This window comes from Sphaeramia orbicularis, chromosome 20 (genome assembly GCF_902148855.1).
Source record: "Sphaeramia orbicularis chromosome 20, fSphaOr1.1, whole genome shotgun sequence".
NCBI classification, from domain to species: domain Eukaryota; kingdom Metazoa; phylum Chordata; class Actinopteri; order Kurtiformes; family Apogonidae; genus Sphaeramia; species Sphaeramia orbicularis.
In genome coordinates this window covers 41254340-41272151 of record NC_043976.1, presented here as the reverse complement: position 1 = coordinate 41272151, position 17812 = coordinate 41254340, and the positions used below count along the sequence as shown (strand labels likewise).

Here is a 17812-nt window from a genome sequence, read left to right as displayed (position 1 = left end):
TTAACTGTACCTGTACATATGTGTACCTGTACTTGTGCGTATACCTGTACCTATGGTAGGGGTATAACAGTACAGAAACATTTCAGTTTGGTACATTTTCGGTACAGTGAAGGAGACCAGTGAAAGGGGGGTGTATGGGGGATGCTCTCCGTAACTACAGAAAAACCAAAAGTAAAACTTAACATGCTTTGACCGTCCAACTCAGCTTCTGTGCCTCTATTATACTGCCTGTTGTCATGTTTACCCCCCCCTCCATAGGCGCCCCAGCCTCAGAATAAACTGTTTTTTGGGGTTTTTTGCAGCAGCACTGAAAATTCAGCAGCGGTGCTACAGCTGAACGTAAATAGGGGACACCCTGCTTCCCAAGTGTTTGCATTCTTCAAATAGGCTACATGTATTCGTTCAGTACGCCTCCATATTGTATTGAAGGCCCCGAACTAAGACGGTTTGGTTTAAACGAGTGCACCGTTATACCCCTAACCTATAGGCTACCTGTGCGTGTACCTGTACCTATACATGTACCTGTATGTGTACTTGCACTTGTACTTGTACCTGTGCCTGTACCTGTACTTGTACCTGTACAAGTACCTATACCTGTGCTTGTACCTGTACCTGTACTTGTACCTGTACCTGTACTTGTACCTATACCTGTACTTGTACCTGTACTTGTACCTGTACCTGTACTTGTACTTGTACCTGTACCTGTACTTGTACCTGTGCCTGTACCTGTACTTGTACCTGTACAAGTACCTATACCTGTACTTGTACCTGTACCTGTACTTGTACCTGTACCTGTACTTGTACCTATACCTGTACTTGTACCTGTACTTGTACCTGTACCTATACCTGTACTTGTACCTGTACCTGTACCTGTACCTGTACTTGTACCTGTACCTGTACCTGTACTTGTACTTGTACCTGTACCTGTACTTGTACCTGTACCTGTACTTGTACCTGTACCTGTACCTGTACTTGTACCTGTACTTGTACCTGTACCTGTACTTGTACCCGTACCTGTACTTGTACCTGTCCAGGCCTGATGATGGAACAGTGTCATCTGTTCTCCTCAGTCACTAGAGCGAGACTCCGTCACTGAAACATTGATGAGGATGGAGGGTCTACTTTCACAGCGGAACATCGGACGACGGAGGCCAAATCCAAACCCAGACCCACATACATCTACAGCCAAACACTGATGGATTATCACCAAAAAATGTAATTAAACCATCAAAAGTTGAAGGTAAATCACCTCTTTAGGATGTTTTTGATGAATTTTACTGCAATATTAATGTTTATCCATTACATACTGGTCCCACCCTTCAATTTGTGATCCAGTTTCTACTTGAATCCTTTAACAATAAGTCTCAGAAGAAATATATTTATGTAAATATCTGGTTAATTCTCCATGAATGTTTCCCAGAGCCATTTTTAAACATGATCCATTCAACCTATCAATACATGACTTAAGCTTTGACTTACAATACATGTCTGTAAACGCAAATGTAAAGAAAAATAGTGAATAAAACAATCAAATCTATATAGTTTGACAAATGATAATGGAGACATTTGTTTTTTATTTAGTTAATGATATGTTTTGCTGAAAAAGTCACTTTTTCATCAGTTTTCTCAGATCTGATAAACTTTGAATTCACTGAGCTTTTATGAACAGCTATATAATCAGTGAATTAAATATAAGAAAATACATGATTTCCACTGAGAAATGCAAAACACATTATATATATATATATATATATATATATATATGTATATGTATATGTGTATATATATATATATATATATATATATATATATATATATATATATATATATATATATATATATATATATATTTATTTATATATTTATTTATATATATATATATATTTATTTATTTATGTAATTAAAGATGATAAATCACTTAAAAATGTTAAATGTAGAGAAAATTTCATTTGGAACCTTTAATATATGGTCCAGTTTGTACTTGAATCCCTTAAATATGAGTTTCAGAAACCACATATTTCATAATTTTTGCACCTGTTAGGTCAAGTTATTTACAAATGTGATCCGAACTATATGCGAAGGTTATATATGAGATAAATTAAGATAACATATGAAACAACAAATTACAGTAAGGTATGATAAGATGTGATAAATTAAAATAAGATATAATAAGATACAATACAATAAGATCAAATAAGATAAGATACGATAACAATACCATATGAAATTAAGATGAGATAGGAAGAGATAAATCAAGATAAGATACAATAAGACACAAGAAGATATGGTAACTAAGATACGATACAATAAATCAAGATAAGATTTAAATTACAATAAGATAAGATACGATAAGATAAATTAAGACAAGGTATGATAAATTAAGATACTATATGATAAGATACAATCCAGAAGATAAATTAAGATACGATGAGATCCAATAAATTAAGATATGATACAATAAATTAAGATAAAACAGCATAAATTACGATGAGATAAGGTAAGATAAGATAGACTTTATTGATCCCACTATGGAGAAGCTTCTCAGGTAACAGTAGCAAATACAAAAATAAAGTGCAGGAAAGACAGTGAACAGAAAATATCAACTTGTGAAAAAAAAAAAAGGTATTTATATGAATTTAAATATTATATACATATTTACAATGTATGTGCACATGCATATGGTGTGATTTGGGTAGCAGCTAATAAGATCATCATCAAAATCATCCGTGTTTCAACTCTGTGATGGTGAATTTTACCGCAAATCCAAGTTTTAAACGAGGTCATTTAGATTAAGGAGGAGGATCTGTCTCTGAACTCTATCACAAACCTGGAAAATCACCACGTTTGTAGAAGTTTCACTGGACAGGAAGGAGATGGGAAAACTGTAGGAAGAAATAAAGGCGTCACACATACATAGAGGAGTAAAGAAGTACAATATGAAGTTGAGTTTAAGGGTAAAACTGCAGAAAAGTGAGAGTAAAGTACAAATACTGCAGTAAAAAGTGATGAAAATGTCCAACTGACCTGTGGAGTTTTCCTTCCTGAGGCAGATCTGTTGGAACCTGAGGAGGAGACGCAGCGTTAATCATTCAGCACTGACGTCATGTGACCAGGCTCATGTGTTATTAACAGTGTGTTATCGGACGCCGCCGTTACACAAACGCAACACAAACACACACTCAACTGTCTTCACTTAACCCTTTCACATCCTCAGAACGTCTGTTAAAGCAGAATCCACCGACGTCTTTAAGGATAATCAGAGAAAACACAATGGACTGGTTGTGTCTTTAAAGCAGGGTGTCAAACATACGGCCCGTGGACCAAAAGAGGCCCGTCAAAGAGTCCAGTCCCTCCTGTGGGATGAATGTGTGAAATGAAGAAATTACACTGAAGATATTAAAGATCAATGATAGTATCAGCAGTAGTAGTAGTATCAGTAGAAGTAGTACTACTATCAGTAGTAGTAGTAGTTGTATTACTAGTATCAACAGTAGTAGTATCAGTAGTAACAGTACTAGTATCAGCAGTAGTAGTAATAGTATTACTAGTAGTAGTAGTAGTATCAGTAGTAGTAGTACTAGTATCAGTAGTAGTAGTATCAGTACTAAAAGTATTACTACTAGTAGTAGTAGTATCAGTAGTAGTAGTAGTATCAGTAATAATAGTAGTACCAGTAGTAGTAGTAGTAGTAGTAGTAGTAGTAGTATCAGTAATAATAGTAGTATCAGTAGTAGTAGTAGTAGTAGTAGTAGTAGTAGTATCAGTAATAATAGTAGTATCAGTAGTAGTAGTAGTAGTAGTAGTAGTAGTAGTAGTATCAGTAATAATAGTAGTATCAGTAATAGCAGTAGAAGTAGTAGTAGTAGTAGTATCAGTAATAATAGTAGTATCAGTAGTAGTAGTAGTAGTAGTATCAGTAGTAGTTGTCATATCAGTAGTAGTAGTAGTATCAATAATAGTAGTATCAGAAGTAGTAGTAGTAGTATCAGTAGTAGTAGTAGTAGTAGTAGTAGTATCAGTAATAGTATCAGTAGTGGTAGTAGTAGTATCAGTAATAGTAGTATCAGTAATAGCAGTAGAAGTAGTAGTAGTAGTAGTATCAGTAGTAGTAGTATTAGTATCAGCAGTAATAGTTTTACTAGTAGTAGTAGTAGTATCAGTAGTAGTAGTAGTATCAGTAATAATAGTAGTATCAGTAGTAGTAGTAGTAGTAGTAGTATCAGTAGTATCAGTATCAGTAACAGCAGTAGAAGTAGTAGTAGTAGTAGTAGTAGTAGTAGTAGTATCAGTAGTAGTAGTACTAGTATCAGCAGTGATAGTATTACTAGTAGTAGTAGTAGTAGTATCAGTAGTAGTAGTATCAGTAATAGTAGTATCAGTAGTAGTAGAAGTAGTATTATTACTAGTAGAATTTACACTGTAGATATTAAAGATCAATGATGTTCAAATGGTTTTAGTTCAGATTCCATTGTACAGTGAAATACTATCGTCATAACCTATTAAATAATGTCAACTCCAAAATGACATAAAATGTTTACATTTACAAACTGTCCTTTTACAAAAATGTAAAAACCTGAGTAATTATCATTGTCATTATTTACAGAAAGAAAAACATCAGTGACTGTTATTACTGCCCCAGGGACTTTTTTATTGCTAATTTTCTGCACAAATTATTCTCTTAGGTTTTTCAGTGCATGGCCCAGGGTTTGTTTATCACCTGTGGACTGAAGGATCATGGGAAATGACCAGATGTGTGTTCAGGAAACAGGAGTGGAATGCAAAGTAGTTCAGTACAAGTTTACATTATTGGACTGTAACTGTGATCTGATTTATAGGAATAAACCAAACACAGTTAAATAAAATAATATATAAATAAATACAAATATACACGTCTCGTCAAGTACATCTGAGGAGCAAATACTGGTTTGACTCCAGTAAATTCATTTTACAGGTCATCACCATATTATTATTATTATTATTATTATTATTATTATTATTAGTAGTAGTAGTAGTAGTAGTAGTAGTAGTAGTAGTAGTAGTAGTAGTAGTAGTAGTAGTAGTAGTAGTGGTAGTATCAATAGTAGTAGTAGTACAATCATTATATTTATAAATGTCTTCATACTTAAATCCTCCAGTTTTAATCTGATCCAATGTCCAGTTTCACCCAAGAATCAGGTTCATATAGTGAATCAGCAACAGGACCAGGATCTCAGACCAGAACCATGATCTAAGACGAGGACCTCAGAGCAGATCGTGGACCAGGCCCAGGACCTCAAACTAGGATCTGAGACCAGAACCAAGAGCTAAGACAGGACCAGGATGTAAGACCAAGATCTCAGACCAGAACATGGACCAGGACCAGGATGTAAGACCAGGACCCCAGACTAGGATCAGAGACCAGAACCTGGCCCAGGATCTGAGAGTAGGACCTGGACCTGAGGCCATATATACAACACTTCCCATAATGCACCTGCCTGTCTGGTCAGTATCTATTATCTCATACTCCATGTTGGTAACAGATGGTCTTCTGAACAGGTTCATATTTGTATTTACTGTTTTTTTATTTTCATTTCAGTCATAAGTGCCTCATCTTTTCATATTTTTTACTCCTCTGTTGTGTTTTTCTCTGTAAACATCCCCTCCTGGTTCTAAACTCCTGTTCTGTTCTTTTAGTCGAGGGTTAACGTTCCTTTAAACGTCTGAACACATTCCTGAGGCTGAGGTTTAATGTGGATCAGATGAGACGATGAACTGGATCCAGATGAACCTCAGTCTCTTCACTCACATCGAAAAACCGACACAATGACGTCACATGAAACTGAACACATTCTATTCTACAGGGTGTCCCATAAGTCTCCATACATAGGAAAAATGAACGTTTCTTGACATAAACCATTTTTATTTATATAATATGTTCTATATGACTGCCATTTTGTCGGGAACACATTTCAATGCGTGTCCTCTGCTGAAGAACTATAAAGAAGAAATATAAAGAAATACATGTTAGAACCATATATGTATGGAATGTATTATGTCTCCTATGTATGGAGACTTATGGGACACCCTGTATAATAACGGGTGTCAAACATAGGGCCTGTGGACCAAAACCGGCCGCCAAAGGGTCCAATCAGGCCCGTAGGATCAATTTGGGAAATGAAAAAATGACACTGAAGATATTAATGAAATGTTTTTACATTTTCAGTTTTTGGTATCTGATAATTCTGACATAAGGAAAATAATGCGATAAAATTCAATCTGATGTGGATTTTTACCTCCGCCAAGGAGGTTATGTTTTTGCCAGGGTTTGTCTGTCTGTCTGTCTGTTTGTTTGTCTGTCCGTTAGTGTGCAACATAACTCGAAAAGTTATGGACAGATTTTGATGAAATTTTCAAGGTTTGTTGGAAATGGGATAAGGAAGAAATGATTAAATTTTGGTGGTGATCGGGGGTGGGGGGGGGCACTGATCAGCCTTGGCGGAGGTCTGCGCTCTCCGAGTGCTTCTAGTTATAGATGATTTGAGGCTCGTTCCCATATCTGTCAAGGATCGATATTTCAGTATTTATTACTTCATGTGTAGTTGGTTTTTATCTGATTGAGTTTTGCTTTTTCCTGCTTCAAATCATCTTTATCTTTAAAAATCAGTCATTGGTCTACTTCTGTAAAACCAGGGAATCTGCAGGTCCGTCAGTTTTATAAACATTAACCCTTAAGAGTCACAGAACCAATGTGAAATCTGAGTCCTGACATTATAAATCCTACAAATTTCTGATCACATTTCCTTCCTTCGTCTAAAAATTTCAAGTCAAACTCTTCTTTGTCAGTGTTCCTGTTCTTTTATAGCCGCGTTTCCACTACCTGGTACCGGCTCGACTCGACCTTTTTGTGTTTCCATTATGTAGAAGGACCTGGAATCTGGTACCAGGTACTATTTTTTTAGTATCTGCTCAGCCAAGGTTCCAAAACAAGTGAAGAGATCCTAAAATGTGATGCATAAACACTGCAGACCACTGATTGGTCAGACTTGTCACTGTGTCATTGCGTCATCAATGCGCAGCCCTGCCATTTTTAACAAACCAAATTCGGAAGTTGACCGTTAATATATCGGTAGGCTAAATACTTCTATGATGCCAACTCACAAAACAACACTGTGGTCATTTGATGAGGTTCAGACATTTCTATCTTTGGTGGCTGATGAAAAGATTCAGCGTGAGTTGGACAAGGTTGAAGATGACGTCACAGAAGTTACGCACAATGTCGCTATGACAACCAGGTACTCTAAAGTCGGTAGTTTTCTGTACTTGGAAATGGCCTCAAGAACAGTACCTGGTACCCAAGTCGAGCTGGTACCACGTAGTGGAAATGCAGCACATAACAGGGGTGTCAAACATACGGCTCGTGGGCCAAAACCAGGCGTTAACGAGTCCAATCCCTCCTGATGAATTTGTAAAATGAAAAAATTTGAACAGTCACGGATGTTAAAATCATCTTAGTTCAGGTGCCACAAACAGCAAAATACTATAATAATAACCGATACATAATAACAACTCCAAAATTAAATGAAAATGTTGATATTTACAAACTGTCCTTTCATAAAAACTGTTAATAACCTGAACAAATACAAGCACGAAATGTCTTATAAGTGTAATTTTACCAATATTCTGCCTGTTATTGAATGTTTTGTGTCTTTGTAGATGGACTGTGATCTGTAAGTTATAATGTACATGTGGAAATGATAAACTGAGGCAGAATATTGGTAAAATTGCACTCAATTTCTGGTTGTTTGTCACAGTTTATTTTTTGTTAATAGAATTTGACCATAAATGGTAAAATCAATCTTTTGATAGAATTCAGTAAAAACCATATTTATTTCCATACATGCTTAATTATTTCTGCTTATATATGATGGAATTACATTAAATTTAAGATCAATCAATCAAATTTTATTTATATAGCGCCAAATCATAACAAAAGTTATCTCATGACACTTTGCATTTCGAGTTGATCGAAACCAGACTTTAAGCCAATTTCCAGAAACCCAACAGAATCCTCCAGGAGCAAACACTTGTGACTGGTGACAGAGGCGAGGAAGAACTTCCTTTTAAAGATCAATAACTGACTTTAACAAACCCCCATTTTACACCTATTTTAAATCAACCCTTTGACCAGAGCTTGTGGAGTTAGTGAAAATGTTGGATGTATTTCTTGAGTTTTCTGTTGGTTTCTTGTCCATGCGGCTTCAGTTTGTCCAGAGTCTGTAGCACCATCTAGTGGTTGGTTTGTGGACTGATTAACTCTAGATAAACAGATGTAACATTCATCACAAACACACTTTAAAGTCGGGCCCATGTAGTTTTTCAGTCGTCATGTGTTATTTGGAAGTTCAGAAGCATCGACCCTTTCCACCATCATGTTCTACTCATTGTTTTTATTCCATTTCTTCCTTTTTTTTTTCTCTGAATCTCAATGGAAGCATCTGTGAAACCAGTGAATTCAATATCAACTAGAAAAGCAGACCTGTCATGGCAGATCAGTCCCCTCCCCCCAGATTTTCAGTAAAAATCTGGTATTTTTCGAGATTTAATTCACTGATCCTGGAGATGTTCATGAAAGATCACAGTGAATTCAAAAGTTATATAAAAAAGTGACTTTTGCTGAAATCTGTCATAAACTGAACATAAACCCAGTGTGTCCATCTACTGACATCGATCCAACTCCATGGGCTTTACTGGTGATTCAATGAGTCCATTTACAACCACAATAATACTCTGATTATTAGATTTCTGGAGTTTTCAGATTATTGCTCATATAAACAGAATAATCTCATCTTTATCTGATAACAGAAGTAATCTGATTATGACAAATCAGATTAACACACCTGGATTTGTCCCTGATACTGTCTTCCTGCGTGTATACAGATTAATCAGATTTATTTAGTTCTGTTACATCTGCACATGTGTAAAAATAATTAAAATGGTAGAAAACTGAAGTTACTTATAGTTATAGTCAAACATGAGTAGAAGACAATAACAGGAAGTTTGAATCTACCATCACTATATATGCAAGAACTCCAAAAGAAATCCAATGGACTAGTGTCTAAGCCAGGGTTTCCGATTATCACATTTCTTAAGTGTATGTAAAAGCATTAGATCTGATTATAATAATTATCTGATTAATAACCATTATCTAACTTTTATGGTCCTGTAAACAGGCTCAGTGTTGTCAAAGACCACGGTGTATCCATGTTCAGACTTTTACCCACGCTGCTTTAATGACATCAACGACAGGACAAACATGTTTTTTTTCTACATTTATTGGTTTCAACTCTGGGCCGTTTACTCGTCTGCCTCCGACTCCTCATCGTCCTGACTGATCTGGAAGTAACGCAGCTCGTACGTCTGTTTGTCGGACGCAACCACCCTCAGCCAGTCACGAAGGTTGTTCTTCTTCAGGTATTTCTTCGTCAGATACTTCAGATACCTACAAAAAAAATCAGATGCATTTTAGCTCCAGATTTGAGTCATTAATGTAAATTCAGTCCAAATGCTGGTTTTCTGTCCTTTCACATATACAGTCTATGGTCTAAATGTCACAGTGAGAATTAATGACAGAATGGGTTTATTCTAAAGGAATGTTTGTCAGAGTAAAACATTGTCTGTACATTCTAATACATTCACTTTACAGGTTCTTTATACTAAACATTTATAAATCTATTGAATAAATGGACATAAACCCATATATATGAGTAATAATACTTTATCATATACACTGAAAACATCAGAAAAAACAGCACTTTGGTCATTTGTTTTCAATTCATCTGATTTAAGTATGTCAGATTCAACACATTTAATCTATAGGAAGATCATTTATTTTAGAAAATGTAGAGCAATGAATTGTAAGTATTTTAATAGTTTCAGAGACTTATTGGCAAATAAATTACAAACCAAAGCGAACAAAAATTTACAAAATAATTAAAAATGAATAAATTTAATAAAATAAAGAGAATAGTCGAGGAAACTAAGAAATAATGAAAATAATCATTAAAATGAGCAAAAATGAACAAGTGAATAAAAAGAAAAAAATTGAGTAACAAAAAAAATTAATAAAAATAATAGAGGGGTAATCAAAATGTCCAAATATTCAAAATTCAAAAAAATGTACAAAGAAATGTTATTTTCACAATATCTGGCTCAAGGAAGGGTGTGATCATTAATTGGATTGTCAGGTTGTTCTATTGTACGGTGTGTGTATATAAACATGGGGGTGCAGACGTGTGTGTACAACGGTAGACATAAACTGGTGTGTATGTGACTGTATGTGTGTATGTATATGTGTATGTGACTGTATGTGTGTATGTATATGTGTATGTGTATGTGACTGTATGTGTGTATGTATATGTGTATGTGACTGTATGTGTGTATGTATATGTGTATGTGACTGTATGTGTGTGTGTATATGTGTATGTGTATGTGACTGTATGTGTGTATGTATATGTGTATGTGACTGTATGTGTGTATGTATATGTGTATGTGACTGTATGTGTGTATGTATATGTGTATGTGACTGTATGTGTGTATGCAGATGTGTATGTGACTGTATGTGTGTATGCAGATGTGTATGTGACTGTATGTGTGTATGTATATGTGTATGTGACTGTGTGTATGTATATGTGTATGTGACTGTATGTGTGTGTGTATATGTGTATGTGACTGTATGTGTGTATGTATATGTGTATGTGACTATGTGTGTATGCAGATGTGTATGTGACTGTATGTGTGTATGTATATGTGTATGTGACTGTATGTGTGTATGTATATGTATATGTGTATGTGACTGTATGTGTGTATGTATATGTGTATGTGACTGTATGTGTGTATGCAGATGTGTATGTGACTGTATGTGTGTATGTATATGTGTATGTGACTGTATGTGTGTATGTATATGTATATGTGTATGTGACTGTGTGTGTATGCAGATGTGTATGTGACTGTATGTGTGTATGTATATGTGTATGTGACTGTATGTGTGTATGTATATGTGTATGTGACTGTGTGTGTATGCAGATGTGTATGTGACTGTATGTGTGTATGTATATGTGTATGTGACTATGTGTGTATGTATATGTGTATGTGACTGTATGTGTGTATGTAGATGTGACTGTTTAAGTGTATGTAGAAGTGTATGTAGATAAACACAATCTTATGTTGTATATCAAGTGATTCAGCACTAACAGTCTGAGGACTGGAATTAGGGGGTAGGACTGGATAAGCAGTGGCTTCTTCCTACTCCCTTTCAGGCACAATAGTTGTTCTTTTTTTTCTATTATTTGATTTTTTGTATATTTTTTATCATTATTATTTTTCTATTGTTTGATTTTTTTTATTTGTGTATTATTTATTTTTTATTTCATGTTTTGTATTATGTCTGAAATAAACTAACCTAAACCTAAAAAAAAGATAAACAAACACACACACATATTTTATATGTGTGTATATATATATATATATATATATATATATATATATATATATATATATATATATATATATATATATATATATATATATATATATATATTTATTTATTTATTTATTTATTTATTTATTTATGTGTGTGTGTGTGTGTAATAACACTTTTTTATATATCTATTAAAGACATCAGTTATCCAACTTTGATTATTTGTTTTCATCTTATTAAAGAATCTAAGATTTAACACATTTCATCTGAGGCAGATCATGAACTAAATATTGTGGATCAGTGATATTAAAGCCTGTGAAGGAGTGTCACCTTTTGGAAAACTGCTTCTCAGACGTGACGTTGATCTTGTTCTTCATCCGTCCAACCTGGACTATGTTACCCAGGTTCCCCGTCTTCCCGTTGACCTTGATCCTCTCCTTGAGGAAGGTTTCCTATTGGACAGAGCATAGTGACGACTAGGGAAGGGAACCCTAGTGACTGTGGATCTAGGGAAGGCGGCCCTAGTCCGGACACAGCGTTAGCCGCCACACTTGCCTTCATAACCCCCCACCATGCATTTCACTACATTTAATGTCCGTTTTAAATATTCACTCCACACAGGAAGACGTTCTGTTTATTTACAACCAGTGTCCGTTTAGTGCCTGAACTTACAAAGTTTGCAGAGTCCAGGATGCCGTCCTCCACCGGGTGGGTCAGGTCCAAGGTGAAGTTCCATGCAGCCCCCTTTTTGGACTTTTTACCCACAGTCGGCCTCTTCTGTTTAATCTAAAAATCAAACAACACGTTTAAATTCTTTTGCTAAAATCCCTCCAAACATTATCATCACTGAGCCTGTTTACATGATCAGAAAAATCTGACAACTGTTAGAGCCTTTTTTTTTTTTCTTAATATATATATATTATTTACCTCTAAATGTACATAAACAGATGATTTCTTTTTCTCTATACATTACAGCTTTCACACTGCATATATTTCAGTCTGTCTTTCCTGCACTTGTTTTTGGAACTTGCTGCTGTCAATTGTTTCCTCATGGTGGGATCAATCAAGTCTAATCTATTTGAATAATTGTAAATCAGATCTGATGTGTTTTTATGCACTTAAGAAATATAATTAAAAAACTCTAGACGTTTCACTATTATTTCTTTCACAGTACAAATGTATGTAGTGATGGTAGAATGAAACTTCCTATTATTGTCTTCAACTCACTTTTTTTTTCTTACACACATGCAGATATAAAAGAATGAATTCAGTTAGCAGATGTACATGCATGATGACAGAGTACAGGGGAGAAATCCACGTATAGTTACATATGACTTTCACTAGTTAGTAACTTAGAAAACAAAAACAAAATTGAAAAAGTAAAATGAATTAACAAAATTGAAAATAAAAAAGGGTCACGATCATCAGAATGAGAAAAAAAACAATACGTGTCAGGCCACTTTATCATATACACTGAGAATATCAGATAATCTGCACTTTGCTCATTTGTTTCCAGTTTATTTTATTAAAGTATGTAAGAGTGTGTTAGCTAAATGTATATAGTTTTTTTCACAAAGACATGTAAAGGATAAAGTTTCTTAAATTGTTGACATCTTAATAGTAAAATGTAAATAATCAGTTTGTAGTCAAGTTGTGCATATTAAAGATCATATTAAATATGAAGAACTGACAGTTTCATTCATACTTCAATAATCTGTAACCCAGTTACAATACAATAAATGTAATGTTAAACCATCATTAAACTGTGCTATAACTTAAACCGAACTTTCAAATGAACTTTAAACCACGCATAGCCTGATAATATTCTGCTAGATTAACTTTCTAGAGGGAGAAAACATCAGACATGTGTAAAAACAGGTTTAATTTCCATGGGATCAGGCTGAACGTCACTAATGAATGAGACACGTGTGAGTACAGCCGCCTCATGCTAATGCTAACCATGCTAACTTATTTATTTCTTCAAATCTACAGGTTAAGCCTCATCTAAACTTCCCCAAGTGGTTCAACATTTACATCACAGTGGTATATAAGTCATTGCAGCTGAAAAATGACAGAAATGCCGATAGATTCAGTAAAATGTGACGGAGCTGAAGCTACTCACTGGCGCCATGTTGAGCGAAAGGACGAGAAAGAACGTGCCTGACGTAATACGGAAGTGACGTAGTACGTAGCGTGCATCGCATGACACGCCTCTATCATACATGGGTGTAAAAGCCGCAGAAATATTTGGAGAAACATTTTGTGGTAAACTAAAAAGCATGCATTTCACTAATTACACATAAAACATGCATCGAATAACTCAAATAAAAATGTAATATTCTTGGTTTTTGTTTTTTTTTTAAAAACCATTTTCTGATTTTATAAGTTGTTTAAATTTAGGAATATGTTCATTTTTTGTGGGTTTTGTTGATTATTTAACGGATTTTTTGTTGACCATCTGATTTTCTATTGGTTTTGTTGAGCATTTGTTTCATTTTTGCAGATCATTTGTTTTTCTTGTTGGTTTTGTCGATCATTTGTTTATTTTTTGGTGGTTTTGTTGATCATTTATTTTTTGGTGGTTTTGTTGATCATTTGTTTATTTTTTGGTGTTTTTTTTAATCATTTGTTTAGTTTTTAGTGGTTCTGTTTATCATTTGTTTATTTTTTGATGGTCATGTTGATCATTTGTTTAGTTTTTGTAGATCATTTGTTTTTCTTGTTGTATTTGTTGATCATTTGTGTAGTTTTTGGTGGTTTTGTTAATCATTTGTTTATTTTTTGGTGGTTTTATTGATCATTTGTGTAGTTTTTGGTGGTTTTGTCGATCATTTGTTTATTTTTTGGTGGTTTTGTTGATCATTTGTGTAGTTTTTGGTGGTTTTGTTGATCATTTGTTTATTTTTTGGTGGTTTTGTTAATCATTTGTTTATTTTTTGGTGGTTTTATTGATCATTTGTGTAGTTTTTGGTGGTTTTGTTAATCATTTGTTTATTTTTTGGTGGTTTTATTGATCATTTGTGTAGTTTTTGGTGGTTTTGTCGATCATTTGTTTATTTTTTGGTGGTTTTGTTGATCATTTGTGTAGTTTTTGGTGGTTTTGTTGATCATTTGTTTATTTTTTGGTGGTTTTGTTAATCATTTGTTTATTTTTTGGTGGTTTTATTGATCATTTGTGTAGTTTTTGGTGGTTTTGTTAATCATTTGTTTATTTTTTGGTGGTTTTGTTGGTCATTTGCTTCATTTCTACTGGTGTTGTTGATCATTTTGCTGATTCAGTCTCTTCTCTGGCCTCCTATTCTCCCTCTGATAATAAACCTGCTGATGGTGTTCGACCTTTGACCTCTGCTCAGACTCCCTCTCGTCGGTCGAGTTCTCGTCTGTTCGGACAGAGTAAATCCCTCCAGATGAGTCACAAAGCCGACGTATGAACACAAACGGAAACATGCGTCGTCGTTTCCACTGAGCTGCTGAAAGGCCGGCGGTCAGTGACTCACGTTGGGGCGTGTCCGTTTGCACCGAAGCGACAGTGAACGCAACACACTCAGATTACATGTTTCACTTTGCTTCTTATTTCTTCCTGCAGATTTTAACTTAAACTCATTTGTTTGAAGATTCTCCTTCAAATGCGAACTGGAGATAATTCAAAGGACAAGCGCTCATCAGGGTTTTATAGACAGAACTGAATTTATACAAAGAACACAAACTTTTTTCTCTACAATTTATAAATTTATGTAACAATTCTATTTTTTCATCTTATGGTTATGGATATGACCCACATGGGTCATATCTGATGACCATAAAAAGATGACAAACCTTATTTTACACCAATTATTTACATGTATTGATAGAATTGGTGGATCATCAGGTATTAAACAGATTAGATCAGTAGATGTTTGGGTCTTTAAGGGTTAAATAGGCAGCAAACACTCGTTTCTTTGTAAAAAAACAAACACTGATTTCTTCATAATTCGATCAAATGTTGGGATTCTGGTCAGAACTGTAGGTTATAAAGGCAATATATGTCAAGTTTACTTCATTTATGACATAAAATCTGCAGATCCTCATTTTCCTAAATTGCCTGTGATGGTTTTCATGTCTCCAGACCCATGTGGTGCGTTCAGGGACCTTTCCCTTCATAATTTGTTCATTTATGAAGAAAATCCAAGTTCCATCCTTGAAAACAAGTACAGATATATGTCACTCATGTATTTTTAACTCATTCTGATTAAATTTGAAGTATAATTTTACCCACTCACTTTAAAACCATGTAGTTTCTCTCTGTCAGTTAATTTATTGATGAATTATGCTGTGACATGTTGATTATCAGGGTCTTAAATCAAACCACTGACATGAAACCCCGTTATTTAACGTCTACTTCATGTACGGAATAAAAAAGCAGCAGTAAATGCATTGAAACTTAGAACAGCGGGGTTCATTTTTCACTTGTTTATGTTAAATGTTGAATTCTGGTGAGAAATGCTGTTTGTCGACACACTGACTTTAAACCCAAATTTTCTTCATGACAAAAGCAGTGAATCCAAATTTGTGACGTTTTAACTGAGGATAAAACCTTTTTTTTTTTTTTTAATTAAAGCGTTTACAGCCTGTGTTGTACCTAAAAAAGGTCATTATGCACTTTTTTCATTTTAGTGTCCTGCTTTATTTTAATTTTAATATAATTGTCTTTTATTCAGTGAATGCATTTTAAAATCTGATTATTTCTGATGATTTCAATATTTCCCTTTTTTCATTTTAAATTTCAATGTCTTGCTTTTATCTTTTTTCTTATGCCATTGTAAAGCGCTGAGTTACCTTGTGCATGAATAGTGTTATACAAATCAACTAGCTGTGCCTTATCGGTTAAATTCAATAGTTTAACCACTTTGTGTTGATAAAGTCAGAATTTTACAGATTTTGAGGTTAAACCTAGATATTTAACCGATAAAGTGAAAAGATACTGCACCTTTAACTGTTACTGTGTAATATTGTACAAATTCAGGTTTATTTTATAGTAGTTTTTAATTTTTCCATTTAGCTTTTATACATCTTATTTCATATTTTCTTTTTTTTTCTCATGCTCCAAACACTGAGACCAGGATGAATATATTTCATTGCATCATGCAAGGTTTCTACAAGTTAAATTTCAAACTTTTTGAGACCCTTTTAAGACTTAGAACAGAATTTAATGCCTATTTCTCAGCCATACTGCAAAAATTCATAACTCCTAGAATTTAGGAAAATGTATTCATTTACTCCTACACCTTTATTCCCACTGAGTCATTTCTCACTGGTGACTGCAAAGTCAGCGATGTCTGGTTCCTAATATCAGTATAAATTGACACATGGAACTGAGTCGACTTAAGTTTCTTTCTTTGCAGTTCAGACATTTATCAAACATTTAAACACAGAGTGAACAACTTTATGGAAACATAAGACCCACCTTATCAAATCTAACACCTTTTCAAGACTTTAAGGTATCTAGAAGGGCTGCACAATATTGGAAAAAACTGACACTGATTTTTTTTTTTAACCCTGCGATATGAAAAAATACTCAGGATATAACAGCTGTGTGGTGCCGACAAATGGTCAAACGAATCGTTTCCTCTCATTGTGGCAACAGGTGGAAGACACTGTCGACACAGAACGTGTTTTAATATCATCCTTCTGTAGCTGAAATAATTCCTGATAACTGATGTCACTTTTCTTTTTGGCACCAAGTCTTCATTTACGGTGATTTTCTCTTGTTCGTTGCTCATTTTTCAATGTTTTTGCCAGCGACTCGAAACTGATGAACGACTGTGATTGGTGGATCTGTGTTCAGTGTGTCAGGTACCCTTGAAATTAGTCGAGAACACGTTGAGCTCATTTACCTCCTACATTGCAGGACCTGTCATGTGACTATTGCGCACGTGTACATTGTGTTGACGATTCTCAAACAATATACTGTGCAGCTCCAGTATCAAGTGCAGATTTGTAAATTCAAGACTTTTTAAGGAACCCTGATCAGAACTACTGATTGACAAACTTGCGTCTGAATGTGTTTTTTTTTTAATCATCTACGGAAGCTGCACATCTGGTTCTTCCATAACAAACTCCATTAATTCCTTATAAACAAAACCAGACAGACATATTTTGCAGTTTTTTATCCATTTGTTTCAACGTTTTATTTTTGCCATCTCCAGTCAGGTGACAAAGGCCTCGAGTGAACAAAAAGTTTGCAACTCTACCACCCTCCCCAACCCGATTGAGTCCCTCAAAAACAAAGGAAAAAAAAAATTAAACGAAAACACACACCCCACTGCAAACCGCCTCCCGCATTTCGGAGGCCAACGCCGCTACTCACTCACGCCTCGA

General features: G+C 34.6%; 1 protein-coding gene across 1 annotated transcript; it reads right to left on the bottom strand.

The window, feature by feature from the left end:
- Nucleotides 1–9296: 9296 nt before the first annotated feature.
- On the bottom strand, nt 9297–13628 carry rpl22l1 (ribosomal protein L22-like 1). The gene is made up of 4 exons (XM_030123442.1): nt 13578–13628; nt 12128–12241; nt 11786–11907; nt 9297–9478 (listed from the first exon to the last, which is right to left on the bottom strand). The coding sequence occupies exons 1-4, from the start codon at nt 13584–13586 to the stop codon at nt 9334–9336; spliced, it is 390 nt and encodes a 129-aa protein (XP_029979302.1). The 5' UTR covers nt 13587–13628; the 3' UTR covers nt 9297–9333.
- Between the last annotated feature and the right edge of the window lie 4184 nt (nt 13629–17812).

Bases quoted from the DNA above. Each gene is read 5' to 3' on its own strand.
- rpl22l1 (XM_030123442.1), bottom strand. The intron at 11,908-12,127 runs GTAAGTTCAGGC...TCTGTCCAATAG, and splicing joins TCCTGGACTCTGCAAACTTT to GAAACCTTCCTCAAGGAGAG. The intron at 9,479-11,785 runs GTGACACTCCTT...TTTTTTTTGTAG, and splicing joins GAGAAGCAGTTTTCCAAAAG to GTATCTGAAGTATCTGACGA.